The 25,927-nt window shown below is 35.0% G+C and overlaps 1 protein-coding gene and 1 long non-coding RNA gene across 2 annotated transcripts in view; one reads left to right on the top strand and one right to left on the bottom strand.

Moving 5' to 3' along the window:
* Nucleotides 1-12,479, bottom strand: part of LOC138321834 (myc box-dependent-interacting protein 1-like) — a 39,097-nt gene extending 26,618 nt beyond the window's left edge. Inside the window, exons 1-3 of the mRNA XM_069265823.1 lie at nucleotides 12,327-12,479; nucleotides 4,847-4,927; nucleotides 3,116-3,170 (exon numbers count right to left, since the gene is read on the bottom strand). Coding sequence (XP_069121924.1) covers nucleotides 3,116-3,170; nucleotides 4,847-4,927; nucleotides 12,327-12,395 — 205 coding nt within the window. The 5' untranslated portion in view covers nucleotides 12,396-12,479. The remainder of the gene's footprint in view (nucleotides 1-3,115; nucleotides 3,171-4,846; nucleotides 4,928-12,326) is intronic.
* Nucleotides 12,480-23,783: 11,304 nt separating this feature from the next.
* On the top strand, nucleotides 23,784-25,301 carry LOC138322536 (uncharacterized). The gene is made up of 3 exons (XR_011208418.1): nucleotides 23,784-24,030; nucleotides 24,737-24,914; nucleotides 25,292-25,301. It is a non-coding gene; the product is annotated as an uncharacterized lncRNA (long non-coding RNA).
* Nucleotides 25,302-25,927: the final 626 nt, after the last annotated feature.

The following is a 25,927-nucleotide window of genomic DNA, read 5'->3' as shown; positions in this document are numbered from 1 at the left end:
GTTTATAAAGATATATATCCTAAAGGTATGCTTACTTTGAAATCTCAGCAGATTGAACTTAAACCTCGGTTTAAAATGTTACATAACGCAAGTAGGTCACAAGAGGATATATATAGCGTCTGTATGATATAAATTTATGACTATACTTCAATAACATTACAACAAATATAGGATATAGTTTCAGAGGTTGAGTGACCTGGGGACTTCTCCCCTGCATGGTCATTTCTGTCTCTACCTGACACTGCAATTTTTGTCGACCTGCTGTTTCCCAGGGGACTTCTCCCCTGGAAGTCACTCTGGGTGCCGAATCTCAAGCACAGACACAAGTTTCAGGCCGTATCGGTTAAAAGCCTTTTGCTTTCAATTTCATTTAAAATTTCTCAAATGTTTCTGGTAGTTTTATAGCTTTATCATATGAAAGACCATCACTTATGTACATTCCTCAAAATAAAAGGACACAGAATTTCATTTTCAATTTTTACAAAATGTATGTCTTCATTTCTATCAAGGTCATCAGTCATTTATAGCATTCCACAAACTATGGATGTAATATATCTCTTCATTCTCATTTTTGTAAAAATAAGATAATCTTCATTTCCATCAAAACATGAAAAAGCACCTCCATATTAAATTTCTTGCATCCAATCAACCATGTATGCATCTAATTTGTAGTGATATTAATTATGTCTTCAAAACATTTACCTTAAACTAAAACTAAAACTTTCAAACTGACGTTGAAATCAGTAAACAATTAATTAAACATGTGAAGTGATTAGAACAGGTGTAGAAGAACGATGACCTCCCCTGCCCCTCCCGTAGTCTGTAACCAAAGTGTTGAGAATTTTTACTACTACAATATACCTACATACCTACCGAGACAAATACTACAAAGTCATTGATGCATGTAATATCAGTTTTCATTGTATGTATGTAATGTAGGTCAGGCGTATACATATCAAGACAGTGTTGTGTATTTCGAGTCACTATCATTTCTATGTACAAATATATCTTGAACGTCCCAGACCTACACAAAATTTCCCTAATACTTAGACTTCCGGAAATTCTCATGCCTTTCATGAGTAAAGTATAACATGGCCTTTAGTCTTTTTGTAAAACTTAAAAACATTTCCTTGTGGAATGTTTTTAAGCATGGGAAGTTTTCTTGTTATTGCATAAACAGGAAATCACGGCTGCAAAAAAAAACCACAAAAAAAAACCAAAAACTCAGTCCTTCCTTCTATCTTAGAGTTTAGTTTCCCCACATATGGTGACTAGATGTGGATAATATTTTGTCTGATGGGAACCTGAAGTAAAAATGATGTACGGGTACCTCACCCCACCCCATCCACTCCACTTTTTTGTGTGGGTGGGGGCTCATTACCATAGTAATCTACTTAACCCCCTACCCTGTATGATAATCACATTTACTCCCAGAGAGATATTTATTCTATTGATTCTAGTAACATTTTGAATGCAGATGTTGCCTACAACTAACCAACATATCTATTTGTAAAATGTAGGTATAATATGGCCAGCTTGTACCATAATAAACATCAAGAGTGTATCTTATAGGGCGCTGCAAATTGATTTTATTAAGTTCAAATATATTTCATATCTACAATATCCTGCTAAGTAGTTTTTCATGTGCAAATGTGTATACAGTGTATTTGAAGTGTTGAAGTGGTTTTTTTTTTGGGTTTTTTTTTTTTTTTTGGGGGGGGGGGGGAAATAGGTTTGGAAATGTGCAAACCTGGTGATTTACTCCTTTACCCCTGGAGATACATTTGAACTTTTCTTGTTCAAAGGCAGGAAGAGTTCATTACAGATTTTCAGGGGTCAATAAGTTAAAATACCACCTGCATTGACTTTGGGGACAGCTTCACACTACAACACCTGTATAGGGACACACCTGAGTATCTCGTTACAGGTGACATCCCCGACATTTACCTGTCCCTACAATTAGACCTTATCCTGTATCACAAACCATGTGATCTCTCCAAATACCAAAACAATCTAAGTGTATCTTTTCACACAATTTTCAGAAAAAAATCTCCTGAGCTTGGTTTCAGCTCTGCTTCATGACAGATGATATAGGATAAAAAAAAAACTGGGAAAAAACAGTCTTACTGTTGAACATTTGCATCTGGCCTACGGCTATCTTCCAGTGACTTGTAGATAATTAAATTCTCATTTAAGAGTTTGTAATCATTGGTTAAAGACAGACAGTTTACAGGTGTCACAAATGTCTATTCCATCCGTGCACCTCCCATATGGGTAGGTATCCATTTTGACGTCATTATTTTGTGAGCCAAACTCATGTCATTTTCTCTGAAAAGTATGACGTTACACTCACAGACACATGTCACAATCAATAGCTAAACCCCATACCCTGCAAACGTGGAATAACAATGAAACCGGAGACAATAATATCCTCCACCTCCGAAAACAAAACTAACCTCAACAAGGGAGGGGGGGGGGGGGGGGGGGGGGGGGGTTAATGTGTACCCAGTCGGGACTGCCATTTAGTCCCTCAAAACTTACAAACACCTTTTCTTGCATTGTTTAGCCATATACTCTTTCACAATTAAGTCAAATGAGTCAAGAGAAGTTATTAAAGTTACATGTTCCAGAAAACACCAACACTCTTTGTCAGGATTCAAATAGCAACCAGATTGCTACCATTGCCTTGATGTAAACGAAGCTAACAATGATTTAACAAACTTAAGTTATAACAACAAGATGCCAATTTTGGGGGATAAATACGATATGTTGATAATGTTGTATGTTTTTGGCTTGCCATTCCATTGACAGCACTGAGAGAGTCTATTTTAAAACAGATACGAGGTACAAAGATCACGGTTGATTGCTTGGCATCCAATATCTGGTGTACTGTTGGTAATACGAAATGTGTAAAATGTACGTAAGTAATTATGGTATATATATCATGTTTAGTATAATCACATCACGACCTAGAAACATTTTATATGCATGGTTGCACAAGAGCAGCATTTTCTTACAAACAATGTGCATTTGCACATATCATTTTACACTGGCTGGCGAGGATTAGTAATACGACCCGCCGAGAGCCTGATGAGACGAAGCATTACAAGCTTACCTTTCGCCGCGTTGATGTAGGTACGCAGTTCCTTCTGGAACTTGTGTGCAATTTCCTGTTTGGAAAATAAAATTTGAAATATTTACTTCAGCATGAAAACAATAAATATTACAGAAAGTGATACCGTATTCGACCCAATAAAAGCCTCCGTCCTAATGAGTATCCCTCCCTCATTTTGAGGCTTCAACTTAATACTTTCATTGACTTAAATACAGACTGAAGCTACGAAAACTGTGGAGTAAGATTCCTCCATTTTATTTTGATTGTAAATTGATCAATGGCTTATTCTGTGCAATAATTTTGTGAAGTTTTAGCCATGCACAGTTCAGTTCTATTATAAGTGCTATTATCATTTTTCAATTTTCTAACCACCCTGGGTACTTATAGGGTTAAAAACGGTATATCTTAAAATACACGGCGATACATTATCACAATATGTGTTTGAGTGCTACAAAGTTTCTACATAAGACATGATGCAAAATTTAGAACTCTCACAAAATTTATTTCATAAAGAAATCCAGAAATCAATTTAAAACTATATCATTATTTTCTAAATTATATCATTATTCCAGATATGTAACTTTTTTCCATAATCGCTGCAAGCAGATTTCTCAAGAAAATATAAGAGAGCAACACAGTGCTACAAATGAACTGAAACTTGCAACAAACTCAAATTATATAATTTTGAGAAACAAATATCAGATTACTTTTAACTGCTCTTTAAATTTTAACAAAAAATTTATAAAATCTTTTTCACATTTCATTAAACTAAATTTGCATATTTCTTACTTGGCATGTAATTGAAGCGATATAGATAGTAACATTTCGGTGATCATTTTTATATGGTGATGATTCATAAGTCTACGTTAAAGTGACAAGACATGTCAAACCACAAGTACAGAAAAACTCCCCACAACGATTCAAGTTCTACCTGGCTAGCTAGCCAGATAAACTGAGGTATCTACTACATTGAGTAGCTAGTCAGGTATGCCGCTATCATGTCATGTGATAATTATGTAATAAAGTAAATGCACTTATTAACTCCAGTACCTTAATCCAACGAAAAATTCAGGAAACGGACAAAAATTCAGAAAAATTTTCTAATAACGCAACTTATCGTATTCTATATGATATACACCCGAGGTGCTTAAAAAAATTGAAACAAATCAGGGGCACTTAATAGAAACAAATCTGGACTTTCCTTTCATAAAATTATTCTTCAAAGTAAGCCATAAATCAATTTGCAAAAGAAATTGGTAAGAAAAGCAGCATACATTAAATTGAAGTCAGTGAGATTGAAGCCTAAAAAAGAGGGAGGGGCACTTATAGGGATGAGGGCGCACATTGGATTGAATACTGTAAATTCGAAACAGTTTCAGGCGCTTTATGGACTAGCTGACCGTGTTGAAACTAATATTTTAATGACATTCTTCATTTTTTATTTTCACAATTAAATTGTATGATAATTAATAATCAATTATGCATATAGGCATACTAGATAACATCAAATATTTGTGATTTACTCTTCCCGAGGTGCAAGATATATATAGCGGCTTTCATATCATTTTTTTTTTTGATAAAAATATTTCCCATGCTCCCTTTTCTTTTCCTTTTTGTGGTTCATTGTCATAGAAACCATGAAAACAAATTTTATTCTTACACAAGGAAAATTTCATGTTTTGCCGTATTTTCCATATTTCAATCAATTTTACAGTCATTATGTAACCGTACCTGCTGTTTGTCGAGTTTGTGAACATATTCGTCTAACTTTTCATCTGACGTCTTCTCTGCTTTCCCAAGATTCTGCAGTACCTGTAAATAACAAAGAAAACAACAGTAAAACCTGCCTAAACAGACACCTCTTTATACAGACCACCTGCTTATAGGACCACTTGGGTCCAAATGGACAATACCAACATCATTCAACCTCTGTATACAGATGACCTGCTTAAAAGGACCACTTGGGTCCAAATGGCACCAACCTCTGTATACCAACACAATTTGACCTGTGTATAAAGACCACCTGGCTATAAAGACAGGATTTTTTTCCCTTCGGTCATGTGTGGTCTTAATAGACAAGTTTGACTGTAGATTTCTCCAAAAGAAATCAGTTTTATCACAAAGATATCAAAATTGTATTTGTGTAAGATATTTCTCCATTAGACACAATGCCCTAGACTTTATCATGTAAACAAAGTGTTGTTTATAGAAAACATTTCACCATGTAGATAACAACAATATCATCCATAGGGACTGCTACTCTGTCTTTCATCTCATAACAGATACGCCTAAACACACACTTGGATTTATATCTATAGATAACAATTAGACAGGTATAAGTATACATGGATTCTGAAACAAGATATACTAGCCATAGATATATCAATACAGGTATACTTTTATACTAGTTAACCTGATGTACTGGATTACTGACACAATGTCCTCAACTGGCCATCTTACTATGGAATTAGTACATATTATATTTCTATGGAACCAGAAGTAGATAATATAAAGTCATTGTCTTCTCATTACAGCAAAAGCCATTTCAGGGTGTTACAAATTTTAGAAATAGAGGAAAGCTGCAGTAACCAAAGAAAAAGCAGCAACCAATGGTCAGCAACTGGTAAACTTGGATTTTATACTCGCAATCCAGATATAAAATACTAGTAAGTGGTAGAATATTAGGAAGTCGCCTGCATCATTTTGTTTGTTGAATATGCAGTCTAAATGACCGCATTTTGGCATGATAACTTCTTTGGCCAAACACTTTTGAACAACTGGCTAACCGAAAAATGTTAAGTTGTGAACTTGCGAATCATGCTGATTTTGACGATATGAAAGCAGTGAAATTTGACCTTTGAAATATTTTTACATAAATTTCTGGAGCAAAAAGCACTAAATATGACCCCTACTGAAATATACACATGTATACAATTACAGAATTCAGTAATAAGTAAGATTTCATCAGTGACACATATACATTTCATGGTTTTATGGATAACCAAAACAAAATTCCTAGAAAATTTGACCGTAACATTATGCCATACTTTATCATAACATGCTAAGTGAACCTGACATCTTCTCTTACGATATGACAGTCACACTGAAGATGACACTTACACCACTTTCTTTAGCGTTTGTTGTTGTTTACCATAACTGACGAGTTTCTAGACCAAGGTGTCACTACCGAGGGGACCCGAGGACACCTTTGCTATCAGCTACACCTTCAGAGGCAATTTTTCTGTGGTACAGAACGTCGCCTAGGGCAACGACTTCATTTATATTCACTAAACTTAGACATATTGTTACAGTGCAAGAATGGATACTATACAGATTTGGGTGAATGACCTATAATTACCACAGAGTTATGTGTGACACTGAATAAAAACTTTAAAACATTTTTCCAATATTCAGTTAGCCTTTAACTTGGTCAAACCAAACTGGTTTCATTTCAATCTATATATCAATGAAATCCGGAACTCTAGTTAACATCCTCCCTCCCCCACGGCCTAACCCATTTATCCCCCTCCCCCATAGTCCACCCACTCACCCCCTCCCCCACGGCCTACCCATTTATCCCCCTCCCCCTACACCCCAGCCCCCTCCCACACCCTCCTCTCACCACCTCTCCCACAGCCCCACCAACTGATCCCCCTCCCCAACTCCCCATTTATTACCCCCACCATTCATCTTCCCTACCCCACTGCTCCACCCACTCAACCCCGCTCCAACAGCCCTGCTCACTAACCACCTCCCCCAAGACCCCACCACACTCATCCTCCCTACCACTGCTCCATATCCTCAACCCCCTCCCTCCTACTGCTCCACCCACTCAACCCGCTCCAACAGCCCTGCTCACTAACCACCTCCCCCAAGACCCCACCACACTCATCCTCCCTACTCCACTGCTCCATATCCACTCTAAACCCCTCCCCCATGACGCTCCCTACTCCCCTTTCCCCCTTAACCCTTATAGCTTGCAGATCTAAAAATACAATATGTTTGTACTGGAAATTGTTCCTCTGCATCCCGAATGTACCCTATCACTTATAAACAGCAGCCATTATGTACCTGTACATCCATAAATTTTAATTCCAGAAATTACTCATCATGACTAGAAATAAATAGCCTGTATCTAATTATTCTATAATACACACTAAAATGCATTTTCATGTCCCTGAGTAACTGACACTTTGAATATGATTGTAATCTAAGGATTTAACGTTACTTAACACCTATTACATATAACAACTCTTTACCGGACATAAAATTACAAAAATCTGCAAGCTGACGTACATAACTCACAGTATACAGGTATTCATTCCAAATAAAATAAAATATATTTTCAAAAATTTCTGCCTGAAAGATAACACATTCACCCCTGAAGACACATTTAGACTCTTCTTAATCAAAGACTAGACCAGTCCATTTTGAAATTTCAGGGATGAATGAGTTAAAATGAAAGCATGAATCTTATCAACATATATGAACACTCTGTTTAGTACCGTTTTGGTACTGTTTAGTTTCGATGACACTTTCAATATTGTGAACAAACTTTCTTTCAATTCGCAGCCACTCAATTTTATGATTTTCATTTCAGAGCAAATTTGTAAAGATCAATATTCATGGATTTAAATGATGTAGATGTTAATTTATTCGTGGATGTTAATCTTCGCAAATTTACTTTGATATTGAAAAATTCTAATTAATGATTATTTCACGGATTTTACTTCAGTCCTACTAAAGTTTTCAAAATTAAAGACGTTTGCCTACATGTACATGTTTGAGAGTGGTCAAACCACAAAGCAGCCAAGATCTATAATACATTGACCAAAGGAAATGGGCTGGATTGACCCTTATATACATACTGATGTATAGTGTCCTCTAGGCCAGGGAGAGAAAAAGACATTCTATTAACTGTGTGGTCAGTCAGATGGATCGGTCATATGTCTTAATCAATATTCAGGGACATGAGGGGTACTGAATATGGTAATTATATATACTAGTATACATTCTGTTCCTTCTCACCTGAAGTTCTTATTTCTGTTGATTTCTAATCTACAAGGAGAGATCAACATAAGTTGATTATCTAAACAAACATTCAGAAGTTTGGTTTTTTTTTCTTAACGTAGAGCAGCAGAAATAAAAGTATAGCTAGACTGAGGTTTGAAACCTTGTCATCCTAATAATACATGCTAATATATACTATTCAAAAGTTAATATTCAATCACAATAAGCCGAGGATAGTCATAGTTGGTTTTCTTTATTTTCTGTACATCAACTGGTTCGCCTGAACATGTGGGCTTTTTCAAGACAATTTTTCATGAAATTTTTCAACCCTAATAATTAATTTCTAATTCTGATACACTCCTCTACCCATCATACTCCATTACCTTGTATCACATGTTCCAATACACTGTCATGAGTAAGAGTTATTTTGGTATAAATCTGGACAGGGTTAAACACTTTGAATTTAGTAATAGCTTCAATACGAACATGACCACCACAAGGGTTTCGTTGTTTCTTAAATAAATACATAGGAGTACCCTCACAAGACATCGAGTCCCTTCAGAAAGTACAGTATTTAAAAGCTCCATTGTAAATCAGATAGTAATCGGAGATCAATCTTAGATTAGACGGACACATCCCACTGCATTCATATAGTCCCAACTGACAGGGTTAATCCTATAGCCATTACCAGTAGACCTTATCCAGGTCAAACCTGGGGTACAGGGTCCAGGCAAAATCATCGTGATCAATATGAAGTGAATTCATATTAGGACACTTGGGACAGCTTCTTAAATTCTTAATGAACTCCTCAAATTCAACTCCTTAAATTCTAGAGCAACTCCTAAAATTATAGAAATATCCTCATGATCAAATTCCAACAATCAGTCAATTCATATAGGAAACTTGGGACAACTTCTTAAATTCTAGAACAACTCCTCAAATACAACTCCTTAAATTCTAGAACAACTCCTCAAATATAACTCCTTAAATTTTAGAACAACTCCTCAAATACAACTCCTTAAATTCTAGAACAACTCCTCAAATACAACTCCTTAAATTCTAAAACAACTCCTCAAATACAACTCCTTAAATTCTAAAACAACTCCTTAAATACAACTCCTTAAATTCTACAACAACTCCTTAAATTCTAGAACAACTCCTCAAATACAACTCCTTAAATTCTACAACAACTCCTTAAATTCTAGAGCAACTCCTCAAAAAGAACTCCTCAAATTCTAGAACAACATTCTCCTCAAATGCAACTCTTTCAATTCAGGAACAATTCCTCAAATACAACTCCTCAAATTCTAGAACAACTCAATGAATTTAACAAATAACTTTAATTCTCAAATCATTGTCAGGAACAAAAATCAAATACATGTATGATCAATTTTAAAGTGAGATTTGTTTCCTTATATTATAGAGTTGTAATACCAATCTAGCAAGCAATTGCACAATATACAGCCTCCTTTTAAAAGACCTCTGTAGGGTTTTGGCCGATTCAGTATTTGATGCAGGGCCCTATAATTTTCTATCATTTATAAGATAAGTAAGGGATAAAGAGATAGTACATCTTAACCCGACCACCTGTAGATCCATTTTACAATGTACATCAATACTAAGCCCTTGTAAAGCTGTCCGATGCCTGTAAGCTATATACTCTAACGTGTGTACCTGGCTAACACTCGGCCACAGTCTGAGTGACAGGTATGGCCTTTCAATTGTTTTTCAGCCCGACCAAAGGCTATACTTACGCTCCATTGGAGCTATCAGTATCAAGGACGGACGTGGCTATCACGGTCAGTTATCGGATATCCTTAATCAACGTCCCGTGTCCACTCATGTCAACAAACAACGACCACATTCATTTCAATCATCACCCTAGGTATTGGTAATTCATAGTCAATAGGTTTGGTATTATACCAGGACATGCCAGGCACCATACATGTTGTCTTATCACAGAATCTACCTAACATGCATATATAGGTGTCAATTTTAAAGGTGTCCATTTCATGGAGAGTCTTTTTAATTAAACAATGGCAAAAACATGTCGACAAATGAAATTGAATGTTTGCCAGATCTAAGAAATATCTAAGAGAAACAAAAGCAAAAACATGCTTTAGAAAATGTGTTGAAATTTTGCCAAAAGATGTTGATTAAATTCATTCTGTGATTTTTGTCTTGTCATAATCGCTTGCCCTTTCGATTGCACATGTATAAGCACTTAAAATCAATAATGCACTTGTGAATTGGACTTAAACAATTATATAAAATACTGGACTTTGTACATTTACCGGCAATCAAAATAAACAATTTCTCAAATATTACATAATAATTTCCTGTTAATCATGATCACCAATACACAAATAAGCTGTTTTTATTTCTATTTGAAACAAATTTTTAAGAAAGAAGAATTTCAATAAAAATGTTATGAAATACTTAAATCCAAGCCACCAAATTTGACCCAGTAAGTGACCAGGCCGCTTAAAAATTGAAGCAAGTAAGGGTTTAAAAGAAAAACATTTGAGCTAGCCTTTCTTAAAATTATTCTACAAAGAAAGTCATGATTCAAATTGCAAAAGAAATCAGCAGAATTTAACAAAAATTTTGAATATTTTCAATCTGCAGTTGATTCGAATTAAGTGAAATTGAAGCCTAAAATTGAGGAGGGGCATTTACAGGGATGGAAGTGCTTATAGGGTCAAATACGGTATGTCAGCATTTCATAATTTTTACATCACATTGTGTATTGTGTAAGTGACAGGCCATAATCTTCAAATGACAAGGAGGTCTCAATTCTTTACCAGGTGACTCATGCAATTAGAAAGTTATCAATTCACATAATAAATGATCTTTTTTACAAAATTATAATATACACTACTGGAAAGTCCAGCTTGCTGTTTTAATAAAAACAGAGGTATCAGAAATAGCCGCCTCAGATCAGATAGCCGACCCAGATCAATGTCATATTTAAAATGTTTGGGTAATATCGGAAACCTGCATCAAGTGATTGACATTGGCAATATATACCCATCCTGATCAGAGATTCCTGAGTTGCATCACATGATCAACATCGGCGATACTGGTGCAGATTAGAACAGATCGGAACAGCTTGGAGCCTTCAGAGCTATTCTAAATGGGTTTACAAGGAAAAGTAATATGTATACTTAATTGTTTAATAACTTTGTGAACTCAAACTTTACAAGTCATTGACAATACAATGTTAAGGAGCAAGTAATTAAGCAGTTCCATGTAACATAGGGGCCATTTAAAAATTCAGGGGTCCATGCGATATGACAATAGCTAGGGTCCCCTCTAATATGATTCCTATGGCCTGCTTGAAGTACATGACAGCGAAAGTGTTTTCTGTCTCACAAAAATTCATTACCTGCTGTCATTCTAAATTACATTTACAAAACAATTACAAAGGTATCATTGTCACATCATTCAATACTTCTCATTCAGGCAATAACGAAGTTAATAAATGCCAAATCATCAAACAATTACAAGCTAGAGAGATATCATGTCATCTTGGGAATACATGAATTATTTCACCCGCTACAAGGTTTGTTAGATCTAGATAGACGAACTAAGTAGAAGTTTAATCTCTTGAGTCTACATAAGGTATTTATTTACAACACCTCTTAGGTGTCATTATGTAGTTGATCCTCGACTTGGCTCAAGGCCTGAAGTTTGGTCAATGTTTTTTGACAATCACTGTAACGTAAACATTAAACTGTTAATCTGTGAAATGTACTAACACATATTACGTTAGCTTTAACAATACACAATCCATCACGCTTTGGAAATGTTCTCTCTGTGTGTAGGCCATTAAAAGACTTCCGTGTTTACAACACAAGTTACTTTCGTTTTCACTGCTATCTGTAATTATCACGCGATATTGTTTTAAACAAAATGAAATGGCAGAATATACAATAAGATATCTGAGGACAAGGGCTTGGCTCTGACTGAGAGGTACGTGTTGACAATGTGTGACACAGATTTCACGCTGAGCCCCGACAGAACACAAGGCGATACACTCCTGTATACATAATACACACATATTGCTGTCATTCGACAACACCTGTTCCGGCAACGGCTAAATTCACACTCGAGCGTTTGTTTTTCTTTCTTAAAATGACAAAAGCATATTCATATCAATAATTCAAGTCGTTTATGACAATTTAAAAATGCCACTTACCTTGGCTTTAGTACGAGTTAAAGTTTTTTGCGCTCTCGTGAAAATGCCTCCTTTACTGTGCTCTGCCATGTTGATTTTTCACGCTGACCTTGTCACAACTTTTCTGATTGGCTGTTGGCGGCGATGTACATTTCTATAGTCCGTTCCAGTGTTGCCTGCGGCCCGTCGACAGTGACAGTGAAATTGGAAAGCTCACTTGCTATTGTATTAATATGATACGCACTATAAGTTTAGGGTGCGCTATAATAAACAACTCTACGCCAGCACAACTATGTAAACTATTTCCAGTAAAAAGATGAATGGAGAAAGGATAGGTGATATCAAATTACCGATAATTTGTAATAAATAAAGATTTAAAACACTGCAAGCTGGGTGACAGCGGTCGTTCATTTGACAGATTGAAACAGTAAAACATTAAGATTTTTTTCTTTAAAGCTGACAATGCAAGTTAAGAATCAAAGTACTGAAAGTACTGCTGCGGTAAAACTTCTGGATGATAGGAGTTGATTCGAGTGTTAAAGATTGATAAGTCAATGGTTATATTATCAGTATAACTGCAAATTGGAAAACGATCCAAAGAAAACAGGACTTAAACTAAGGCTGAAAAACTAATACAAATAATTGTTTTTTATTTGGTCGTAATATTTTATCACATTGATTTATTTTCTCACATTTTGTACAGGTCCAGTTATTCTAAATACACATAATGCATTTCAGTGCAGAACCTTCAATCAAAGAGGAAGTATTTATGTTGTCAAGTTTATATAAAGAAAAGTTTCAGCATCATGGTGACTTGTAATGTCAAATTAAATTGATTTTTTTGTTTGTTAAAAACTAAACAGGCATTCTTCAGATATCAAGAAAAAACTTACTGGTTATATTATATAAAATCTCATATAATGTTTAAGCGATACCGTACACGTATTTGACCTTTAATGACTAAAATGAATGACATCAAGGATTTCCTTTTTAACAAAAATGTATCTAGCAAGTTTAAGAACACCATACTATCTATAAGTACAAAATTTAATGGTTGTCAGACCGTGTAACATATATAACTAACGTATTTTGTCATAAAGGATGACTTTCATGCTTCATAACTTCACGAATACTACTTTGGCAACATATCAGGGAGAAAGAGGGGAAAGAGAGGGAAAGAGAGAAAAAAAATCTCTGTCAGCTATCAGCTGTTTACCGGTATATGCTTTATCAAGTTTCAAGTACATGAATGTATATATATATTAACTAAAGAACTAAAAACCCGAGTTAATTAACTAAACGACATGTAAATGGCACGAAGGATGTTTTTTGTCAAAACATGTTAATATTTTTTCTCTATGTCTATCAAGTTTGTAGTACATTACAACATATATTCTAACAAACGGTAACGGCACGAGTTACCTAAATGACAGATATTGTCATCAATGTCCTTTTCTAACAACAATTTGTAAATATCTTCTTATTAAACATTATGGAAAGTTGTTCAGCAAAATTTGGAGCAAGGATATGTCCAAAATTCGGATCGCAAATTCACTCAGAAATTTTACTTTGACATGATAATTTACTTTGAAATTTGACTATTGGTTCCAAAACTGTTTTCATAAGGCTTGAACATGATAATTTACTTTGAAATATGAATATTGGTAGAAAAACTGTTCTTATAAGGCTTGGTTCAAGAAAAACATAATTGTAGTATATATGAATTAATGAAGGATAGTGACACGCTTACTTTTTACTGTTTTGATGAATTGATACAAATCTATCAGATTAGTACTAATTTTGTGGAATATCACGGTTTTAGTATCTGCTATCAGAGAATACCTGAATTAGGCTGACTCTGAAATATGTCAAATTTGTTTCCTACTTACATTAAATATTTCATATTGATCTGTACAATGTAATGAAAAAATAACATACTCCTACCGGGAGGAGAAGATGGGAAGACTTAATTAGTTCAGTCGAATCATTTGAAATGGGTTGATATTTCTAAAATTTCCTTTACAGTAACGAAAATTATAAGCTTCAGTGGTTTCAATATATATTATAGAAGATTCACTCAGCAATTTTACTTTGACATGATAATCTACTCTGAAAAAACATTGTGTTACAAATTATATAAGTACATTTGCCTAGTACAGAATAGTACGTACATGTATTACAATTTCATTTATATTTTAAACACCTCCGAATTTTCATTTCATTTGCATAAACAACCAAACGATAAGATTTCGTTATAAAATGACACTTAATCCTCTAAACAATAGAACAGCCAACTCTAGATCACTGCTTATTGTTTTGATATTTTCCAAAAGAATTTATGATTTGTCCTTCCTTATATGTACATATTTTCTACTTGTCAAATTTTTGAAATTGATATTTATATATTATGTTTCTCTATACAATGTATTTGTCAAAGAGAACTAATAAAGAAACTTGATGTGGTCATGATCAATGTATCACACCTTCACGCTTGGCTGCACACTGCTACAGATACGAAGAGATGTATATATGGGGTGGTTATCTATCCTTTAATCTTTGAAATATTTTTCTCGAAAACCCAGCTCCCTACCGCCCCGAACCGCTGTAAATGAAAATGTGTATGAGCAAGGGACGTCAGAAACATTATATAACATGTGTTGAGAATATGTATAACAGTATTTACATTAAAACCTATCTATTAAAACCACCCAGTGGTCCGAGTAAAAGTGGTCTTAATAGCGAGGTGGTCTTAATTCTGAGGTGGACACAGGTTTCTTCTATGATCATGACGATCAAGAACAGAAACTCTGTATCCTAGCTGACCGGTACATAATATATGTACTGTATTTTTGTTTCAAAATTGAAATTTTATGAAAAATGCAATATACATGTATATATAAATGTATATTATATATATATTTTTTTTTTATTTTTTTGTTCATTTTTTTGCATTTAACACATTTACAAATACATGGGACATCAACATAAACTTGACATGACATATACATTACATTTATATAAAAAACATAAGAAACATAACATAGCATGCTGAGTATGTACATGTACGTGTGGGGAAAAAACCAGTTTGATATATTTTGGTTAAGACAAATTTGCAAATTACTATATTTGATCAATTAGTTTTGTCGGCCATTAGAATCTTAATCATATCATATTTTAATGCATGCGTATCTAATCAAAACCAATAATTTACAAATATTTTTTTAAAGATTGTTAAATTAGGGACATATAATGACTATACCATTTATTTCTAGAGCATAGACATATTTTTTTCATTAAATTAAGTTAATGGTGTGTGCTTACTTAAATCTTAAACTGAATTTCACTGAAGTAATTGTTGACAATCTAAATGAAAATACTTTTTCTAGACATTACTTTCTATTATGTTTTAATTATATAATTCAAATACATATCGTTAGTTTAATCAGAAATTTAGATAGTTATTAAACTATCTATGTCTCTGGTTTAATTATCACATAGTATCACCTGAGGTAAATGAGAATCTATGTGTTTTAAAATTGGTATTGATCTGTGTAAATTATTATTAATATTTACGTAAATCGATTTTAATTACCCCGCCATGTGCAATGATTGGTCAAATAATAACTTACGATCACAATCGGTAAAGTGTTTGAAAGACTACTGTGCAATAGTCAAGCGTACTTTTAACTAATGCAAAACACCGATTGTTTACCGCAACAAAATAGATGACACATCTATTGAAATGAGATGATTGACGTACGGTAATTCATAAATATCTGAAATAAGATCAATATATCTCATACATTAAAGAATTTTAATTCCATTGGCGTTACACGTATGAGAAAGAACTGCCTAAATCGTTCGATCTCGCCACCAGAGCTATCGAAAGAACGTTGCATTACTTGTGGTTTCGATCACGTCAACTGCCAGTCACAAGTATGCAAATGATGGCGATTAACACTCTCCTAGTACATGTAGATAATCTGATAATTAGGTCGACGGAAACAAAAGACTGACTGATGTACCTGCGGGTAGTTGTTCACGGGTTGCTGCGTGCGGGAAGGTGAGGCACAGCGAGGTGTGAAGTCACATGTGCCTGTGGTCATAATCAAATGGTCAATTAGTGTTAATTTAGTGGTCGTTGGGACTATTAAAATTGGTCGTAAAACGGAATAGCGGTGTGATTGTATTTCTGAAGAGAAAAAAAAAATCGGAACTGAAAATAAGTGGCCGTAATAGTGGGATGTTCGTAATTTAGTGTATATGCTATACATGTCTATGTTTGGAATAAACTTTTGGAAAATAAAAATAAAATAAAACAAAAATAAATATAAAGACAAAATAAAGAATATTTTCAAGCATGGTGAATTAACAACAAATAAAAATATGAAATAAAAAAAAAATAAAATTAACCTGCCGACGATAAGGGTAGAAACCGGGCCGTCAGCTTAGAAAGCTCAGGACTTACCACGACACCACTTGTACTTGATAATTATCTTGGGAATATTATTAAGTTACTAATGAAATGCAGTTCACTATATTTTCTTATTTTCTTCGCAATCCACTTAAAATGATATTGATGCTGCTGAATAAGTTTACAGAATGATTCTAAACTAGTTTATATTGTATCTGGGTGCAAATTACAACTACATATACCACAAATGTGTGGTTATTCAGTTTATTCTTCACGACACCAGCCGGGGGGGGGGGGGGGGGGTAAAAAGCTAGTTCCGGAATTGCGATAGAGTGGGGGTACGTAATTTCGCACACTTTTGGCATTGATTTTAATGAATTTCAAATACTTTCATTCCGAACCAAAAAGGCTGGACTTACATCGGCAGATGTACAAGTGCTTCACAACACACGAGTATGTAACCGGATATGCGCAGACGTATCACTGCGCACGGGAGCTGTTATTAACTTGAGGTTAACATGTAGTTGAACGGGTTTGGGGGACGTAATTTCGCACACCCCTCAAACTTTCTTGAGTTTGGAGAAAATAATTATTTTCAAACATTTCATGGACCAACAACATCATAAACAAAGATTAAATACAGTTCCAATCTTGAAATGACATCAAAACACAATTATATTTCTAAATGAAAAAGTGACATTTCGCCGCCATTTTCGTTACGAAAAACGACCGCTCCCCATAGTAAACAATGTAAACGAGGTCAAGAAAGTCATAGCGTGTCCGCAGAAAATATCTGTGTTCCGCTTATATTTGATGGATTTTCATACGGGTTTCGATATATTCTAAAAAAGGATAGTTTCTCTACATATTTGTACGTGAATCAGTTATTTATCACCCAGAATTATTTTATGTCAAGTGGTTTATTTTCTATAAATTTCTTTACTGAGATAGGCCGTATTGTTTCGATTTCGTTTTTTCAAAACAAACTTATCCTGAAAAGTTTAACTAAATATGACAAAATCACAGTGAGAGGCCTCCTTTAGTCACAACATAAACAACAGAGCAAATCGTTCTGACATTTAAAGGAAGATCGCGAAAAATCGTCAGGTGTGCGAAATTACGTACTGTGCGAAATTACGTACCCTCACTCTACCAATACTGGTAAAACCAGGTTTTACCGACAATGCAAGTTAAGAAAAAGCATGCACATATTTGTTATCTTAATAAACAATACTTTTTAACTTGAATTGTCAGCTTTAAAGAAGGAGAAATATAAAAAGGGAAGAAAAGAAGCTAAGAAGGAAAGGGTTTATACAAAGGATATACACACGGATATATACATTGTACAAGTAAAAAGCACAGAGAAAGTTATAAATGTCTTTGCCGTTCCAAGTTGTCATTTTTCAAAAAAAAAAAAAAAAAAAAAAAACGTTGTTATGACGTGAAACTACAAAATGACAATTTCAATTGAAATATGATTTAGATCAGCCATGTCTTGTTGTTTTGTGATGTTTTGGCCTTTTTAATCTTTAATCAAATTCCACCATTGCGTTTTTATTCCTGTTCGAAATTTGAAAAAAAAAAATGAAATTATATTCGCAGCCACCAGATCCACTGCCTCCTTTAATTTGTCCGAAGTGATCCCATTGGGAAAAAAAATCAATATAAAACTATCATATGTGACAGATAATGTATGAAAATAATAAAATACACACACAAAGAGGTCCTAATTAGGATATTAATGGATTAATTAACTTCGAGGCCATAATACATAATTCCCCGCTTAATTTTTTCCATCAGCAACACATCTTATAAATAATATATCAAAATAGGGCATTTTGTAAATGATAATATACACCTTAAAAATGGATTGTTCCCTTGAAAATCGTTAGTTTAAACATAGTTTTATTGCCATATGTATGTATGTAACAACGTAAATTCCTCCGTTTATTTTTCGGAGCACCCGCCTATATGACGGTACAGCGAAGTCAGCTACACTCCACAAGGGATTACTGGGTTTAGTGTCTATGGCATCCAACAACCAACTCTACCAACACAAACTAACTACAATTTATATACAGACATGCACATGCAACCATACACAGAGAACAATTAATTTAACTATTACCATATATACACCCAGCCCCCCAAGAATGCACTGACACCTGTTGTTGTCTAATGGTGGAGGAAAACCACAAGGGACATATTAGCAACAGGGTCGGGCAAAGTTAATTGTTACATACAAACGCCTTCTCAAAGTGTTCTTATTTGTATAAAAAAAAAAGGAACATGATTCCACAGTGTCTCGCCTTCAACAGACCACTGCCTTAATTCTTTTCTTTGTGCAGTACAACATGAAATATAAAGATGGCTTAAGTTGAAATAAAAACAAATTACAAATTAAAGTTTAATTTCTTCTAGGGCGCATGAAGCGGCCCCTGACTCCACATTTTCTTGATTGATGCCCCCGTAAATATAATGGAGACATTGCAATTCTGTTAGTAAAAAAATGTTTTTGTAGATTCATGAATTTATAACATATGCACTGCATTTATATGAGTATTTAAAACTATACTCGAAAATTCACGAAACAAAATATAATGATCATATTGTTAATTAAGCAGATGGAAACTTTGCACCTAAGAAAAACATAATCTATGCAATTCTGTTGATGGAGTAGAGCCTTCACTTGCCGAGACTCAATTCTGTTCTACCAGAGTTACTTCCCTTCGTTTCACTACACATGTACATCAAAATAGTCGGGACAAGTGTGGACGCTTCTGACAGTTTTAGTCATAATATGACCCCATCGTTACCCTGCAGTGAGATTAAAATGAACGGGTTTGCTATCGTCTTAGTGACGGCACCTTGTAAAGTTGTACAGGATAATAATGAATGGAAAATTATCGCTCTTTCCAACAGTTTTATGCGATTGTTTTGTCGATAAAGCAAGGCGGGGTGGAAGTTTTGTGTCAGGGAGCTTTCCACCCTTTACGTGTATAGTAGCCTACAACGTTGATCAGAGTATGATTTTAACCGATTTTTTTTATATGTACCCCTATTAAAACGTCTAAAATGGTATATGTGCACTCTGATGGGTCCATAATGATATGATTTTCGATATATGTAGATTATGTGCAAATTTGAATTGTCACTAGTTTTATAATTCGTCTATCTTGTATACGCGTAACGTTGCAGCCTACTTGACCATTGATAATCGAATTGCTAATCTAGTAAAGTTATGTTACCTGAGCATTCTCCCCTTTCATTTCTTAAACGGGACGGGCAACCCAAATACAACAGATGGCACACCAAACTAACTTCAACCTCAATAATATTCCGGCTGCAATCACGTCACGCGAGCTTACGGTAACCCACGACGTCACAATGCATTAGTAACTACAGATGACGTCATAATTGATATCCTGAAATCAACATACACACTGACCATATCTCTATCAGAGACCAAAAATGGGCTGCTTTGACTTTTTTAAGTGTCTAAAGCGCAATAGAAGGCCGAAAATACACCCATACATGACAGAGGAGGAAATGGAAGGGATGAAACCACAAAAGCCTTACGATAAGAAGTGGTTCCGTCTGGAAATTGCCCCACCGCCGCGTGGACTAAGGATCCTATTTGCCTTGCCTATCGTTGTACGGGAAGTTAAACCCACTTGCTGGGTTGTGGACAGGAACCCTATAATCTATCCGTGTCCGCCACCACCACCACCTTCTCCACTTCTGAAAAAGGAGAAGTCTGATGTTCCGAAATTATCTTCGATTCCACGCAAAAACAGACCTAAGAAGAATCTTCTGCTTCCGCCAGGCGAACCATCAAAACGACTGCGGTGCGTGTCAAAGGCTCATGGCAAGACAGTATGTCCCTGCCAGAAACTTTAAATTCCTTTTTGAGAAACGAAGGGACACAAGACGCAGAAATGAAGAACGAGAAACTGATCAATATTTCAAGGAAAGGAACAGCAACACCAGAATACAGTGATCCCAGAAGCAAATGACCAACAGCAAAGATTATTGAAGTTTTGAGAGAAACGAAGTATTTTGGTTAAGACATCTAATGACTTTGTTACATTTATGATTGATAACTAGTAGTAATACCAAATGATATTCACATTAATAAAATATATTTGTTAACTTGAGTTTGTGTTATTGTTTTTATATATAAATATTATTTATCTGGGGTTCAATCTTGCAAATGCTGACGAACCCGTTATTATTCTAGCTACTTATCTCTGTTCTCTTTCTAACTTATCAGAATCTATTTCAAAACACAAAATTCAAATCTCTTAAACAGATCGTATGAATGGCTTATCAATCTTAAATGGCATCACGCATTAGCATATATATTTTTTAATATCGCTAATAATGATAACAAAAAGAAGAGGACTAAGAATTGAGCCTTGTGGGACTCCACACTGGTGTTGATGATATACGAGACCACATGGTTCACGTTTGTATTCCTCAGAGCCTCGTTAGTATTGGAATCGTCTTGAACACAGGCGCAAGCATTTTGTTCAAGAAAAATAATATAATAGATTTCTTGGTGATATTATCGTGCATAATGTTGTTATACATATATGGCCATGTCTCTGTAGTGGACAGTTTTCGATGTTAGCGGACATCTCACTTTCTGTGTCTCGTAAAAATGAATGGTTCTCTGTTCATCCGTCATGTAACTGATTCTAGTACCATGTACCTTGTACCATATAAACTTTTCCATATACCCTGCATACCCTGTACTCAGTACCTTGTATTCTATATCCTGTACACCGTACTCTGTATACCGTACCCTGTACCCTGTACCCCGCACCATATAACCTGAATCTCGTACCTTGCGTCCTATACCCTGTATCACATAACCTGTATCCTGTACCTTGTATCCCGTATCAGGTATCCCGTACCCTGTACCACGTATCCTGTTTCCTCTATTCCATACCATGTATCCTGAATCCCGTACCTTGTATCCCGTAACCAATACCCTGTATCCCGTACCCCGAATCTCATGTCCAGTTTCCCGTAACTTGTATACCGTACACTGTACCTTGTATCACGTACCTTGTATCCTGTACCTTGTATCTCGTTCTCTGTATCCCGTACCCCGAATCATATACACTGTATCTCGTACTCTGTATCCTTTACCGTGTATCATGTACCTTTTTTTCCCGTTTTCTGTAAACCGTAACCCTAATCATATACCCTGTATCCTATACCCCGTATCCCGTTCCCTGCATGAATTCTGTACATTGTATTCCGTACTCTGTATCTTGTTCCCTGTATCCCATACCTTGCATCCCGTGCTCTGTATCATATATCCTATACCCTGTATCCCGTACCCTGTATCCTGTTCATTGTATCGTGTAACCTGTATCCCGTACCTTGTATCTTCTACCCTGAATCCCGTAACCCTTGGGTCCCGTAGCTTGTATCCCGTACGTTTTATCTTGAACTCGGTATCATGTACCCTGTATATCGTACCCTGTACCATGTATCCCGAACTTTGCACCCGTACCCTGTAACTCGTACCCTATATCCTTTACCCTGACATACCTACATCCATGCATGCTCAAGTGACAAATGGGATATGTAGGTGGCTCATTTTTCAAACAAATTTATTACCATATACATTTCATTTTTCTCAGATATTCATCATCATTTCATTTTTTTTTTTTTTTAGTTAACTTCTGTTAAATTGTCATATTTTTCATTTAATTTAAGTTTGTACTATCAACACAAGTAGGAAATTCTTAAGATATTTATTTTAAGCTCTAGCTCGTTTTCTTTACACCTGTAAATTAGGTCAATTTAGACACTGCTATTTAACGACGAGCTGTTCACACACTACAGACTAATGCATGTGGATGCTTTTGATGTTTTGTATTGTTTTTAAACAACGACCATCCCAACTAACAATTTGTCCATTTTAAATATTTGACCGCTGGTGTGCATTATCATGACAAGAGCATGACACAGCAAATATTTTTCACCCACAACAACAGAACCAGCATTATGGAAATAGCGAGCCCAATCAGCATAGCCTGTTGGGACATATTGAATTGATTAAAATTCCCTCATACTTTAAAAGAGCATACTTTAGTGTTAACTGCAGCTAGTGGCAATATATGTTGTACTTAACTGAAACCTTCTTAAAAAGTTGACTAGATTTAAAACCAGTTTAAACGGTTAAGCACTTTAGTCCAGAAATGAGTAAATGTCAAATGACTCTAGTGAGTGGGTAGAAACGCCGACTTTATCAAGTCCTGCAGACCTGAGGTTTTTACTGTTAAATGCCACAGAAACTACTACCCTTGTGGGGGCCATTGGATGGCGAATCGCGAGTAATTTTCACTTATTTCATAGCAACTAATATGGCTTTAGTATGTGTCATTTTCATGATTTCAGGAAACAAGTTCTTGTCAGAGAACATGTACTGATACGAAATGTCAGGTGACCTTTTAGTTCTGATGGTAGCAGCTCAGACCATCATGCGATGGTACTGACTTTATTCATTAAAATCAATTTCGCTAATCTGTAATACAGGATTTATGATTGACTTTTAGTGGGTAGTATGGCTAACTTAAAAATAAAACCAATTTTCACAAAACAAAAAAAAAATTGTCGATGAGATCTGTCGAGAATAAAATCAAACATGAACCAACATAAAATCACCACTGTGTCTTAAGATTCATGCTTAAACAGTCGGGGAGTTTTATGTTAAAAATTATTTAATACAGATGAATTTTGCATTTCCATCAACTTTCTAACATTTATGGAGGCTATTTCTGTGAATATTTTCGTTTTTTGAACATCATTTTTAGGTCCACTCTAGCCAGGAATGTTTGCATGATAACTGCATGCTGCTTTTGTAAGACATATCCGACTATGTAATATTAATTATTCATATAGTAAAACCATGACAACTGAAGCATTATTAATAGATTCAAAAAACTGTACATAGTACATTAAAAGTTGAGATTTTCAATTCAGAGAAAGAGAAGAAACTTTATAAGAGTATGAAATAAAAAAAATTTAATAGAAAGATTTAAATAGGCTTAATGCAATGTATTTTCTTGTTTGAAACATTGAAGAATGGAAAAGATTTAAATAGGCTTAATGCAATGTATTTTCTTGTTTGAAATATTGAAGAATGGAGAAGATGACTTGCTTTCCTTTATTGTTTATTTTATGACTACATTACTAACGGTTTGTTTATTTATTTACAGCTGTCGAAACTACATCAGCTGTCGCTAGGTCAGGCTATACCTTTAATTCCACAGTCACAAACGATACTACCAGGTATGTAAAAATGATTTCAAAAAGTCTTAAAATTAATAGCTTACAAAATATTTCAAAAATTTACTTTACAAAATATTTCAAAATTTACTTACAAAATATTTCAAAATTTTGTAAGTGTGTTATTCATAAGAAATTCAATATCAAAACTGATGCATCACATTGGTAATAGGATGAAAAATAAAAAACCTATGGTACTGAGGCTGACCTTAAGAAATGGATGACATATAGCCATATTTCATATTTTATAATTGCAATTTCTTTAATTAGAATGTATTTGATATATCTATCTCAGCTTTTAAGCTCACCTCTCAAAGGGAGACAACTTATGGATTCATTGGCCACTGATTAAGGTTTTTGTGCAAGTGTTGAAATGTTAGCATCTTTAAAAATTGACATTTGATCTTGCAGTGATTTAAGTGTTGCCCATGATATTGACAACCATTTTAGGGAGAGAAGTGAGGAGTTTGAGAAAAAGATATCCAAGACCCCATATTGCAAAATTGTTTAGCTCTTGTTCGTTAAAGCAGCAAGAAGCAAGCTTTGCTGCTTTCAAACCTCTCTTTCTTATTTAAATATAATTATTGTTCTAAAGATACTTTAGAAAATTATTTCAAGGAAAAATGGATTATAATAGAAAAATAAGCTACATTAATCTCTGTAAAAATATAAATTATTTGTAATCTATAACACTGATTTTGTACAACAGATCACCGGATGATACCCGCCATGACGGCACCAGGTATCCCAGCGATGGCGTATCAGCGACCAAACAACACGGCCATTCCAAATAGCCACCACCAACAACAGTCACACGAGATGGCAATTCCAAACGACCTGATTGGCTGCATCATCGGCCGAGGTGGACAGAAGATTAACGAAATCAGGTACAACGTCAGGTTCACATTTCATACTGAAGTTTGATAAAATATAAACTTAATTAATTTTACGTCGATTGTGAGAGACAAGTTATACAACTTATATATCACTAAGAGGGATCTAAAAGTGGGAGGAAATCTGAGTGCCCGAAACTCATGTATGTTTCATAGTATGTTGATAGCTGAAACCCAGGAGTGGATAATTACATGGAAAATCATTGAATCCAGCCCTTTATATTAATTAGGGCAAAGATAAACCCTACAAGAATGGGGGATATATAATGTTTATAAGTCTACATCATATTAAGCAGGGTTTTTGGTGTGGTCAAAGTTCAAGATAAGTTAGGCTGCATATTCTTAATCCTAATGGCATCTTTTTCCCATAGACAAATGTCAATGGAGCTAATTATCAAGATCTCGAACGCAGAAGACGGTGACAGCGCGACAGGAAGGTCGTACACATCTCGGCACCCCGGTGGACAATCGGCCTGGCGCAGTACCTCATCAATACAAGCGTGTGTAGTATCACCAACATGTTCAGCAGCATCAAGCTTTATATGACTTAAGGCCGGCCCTAATGTAGCATGCGTCGTCGCGGGCTGACACCATCTACCAACGCTATTATTGTGCATTTTTTGTGCCACCAGATGTTTATTAATACCGGGTTATTTTTTTCTGTATTTTCTTTCTTGTCTTTTAACAATAAATTCAATTGTATATTGTAGGACAATTAGAAACAAAAATGTGGTTTTTTCTTATTTACTAATTAATGGTAACTTATCCCTCAACCTTCTTTGTTACTTTCTCTACTTTCATGACCCTCACTCGATTACTACTTGCACATCGTCTTTGTTTTTTCTTCTGCGTCTTCTATTTGTACCTTCACACCTGAACATGGTGTCTTTTGTAAAATTCATCACACTATGTGTTCTTTTGTAAAGTCTCATTCAGCACATATGTCTTTGTTAACTTCATCATCACATGTGTCTTTTGTAAAATTCATCAGCACATGTGTCCTTTTG

This window comes from Argopecten irradians, chromosome 4 (assembly GCF_041381155.1).
Source record: "Argopecten irradians isolate NY chromosome 4, Ai_NY, whole genome shotgun sequence".
NCBI lineage: Eukaryota > Metazoa > Mollusca > Bivalvia > Pectinida > Pectinidae > Argopecten > Argopecten irradians.
Note: the sequence above shows the minus strand (reverse complement) of the source record. Positions and strands in the feature narration are given on the sequence as shown.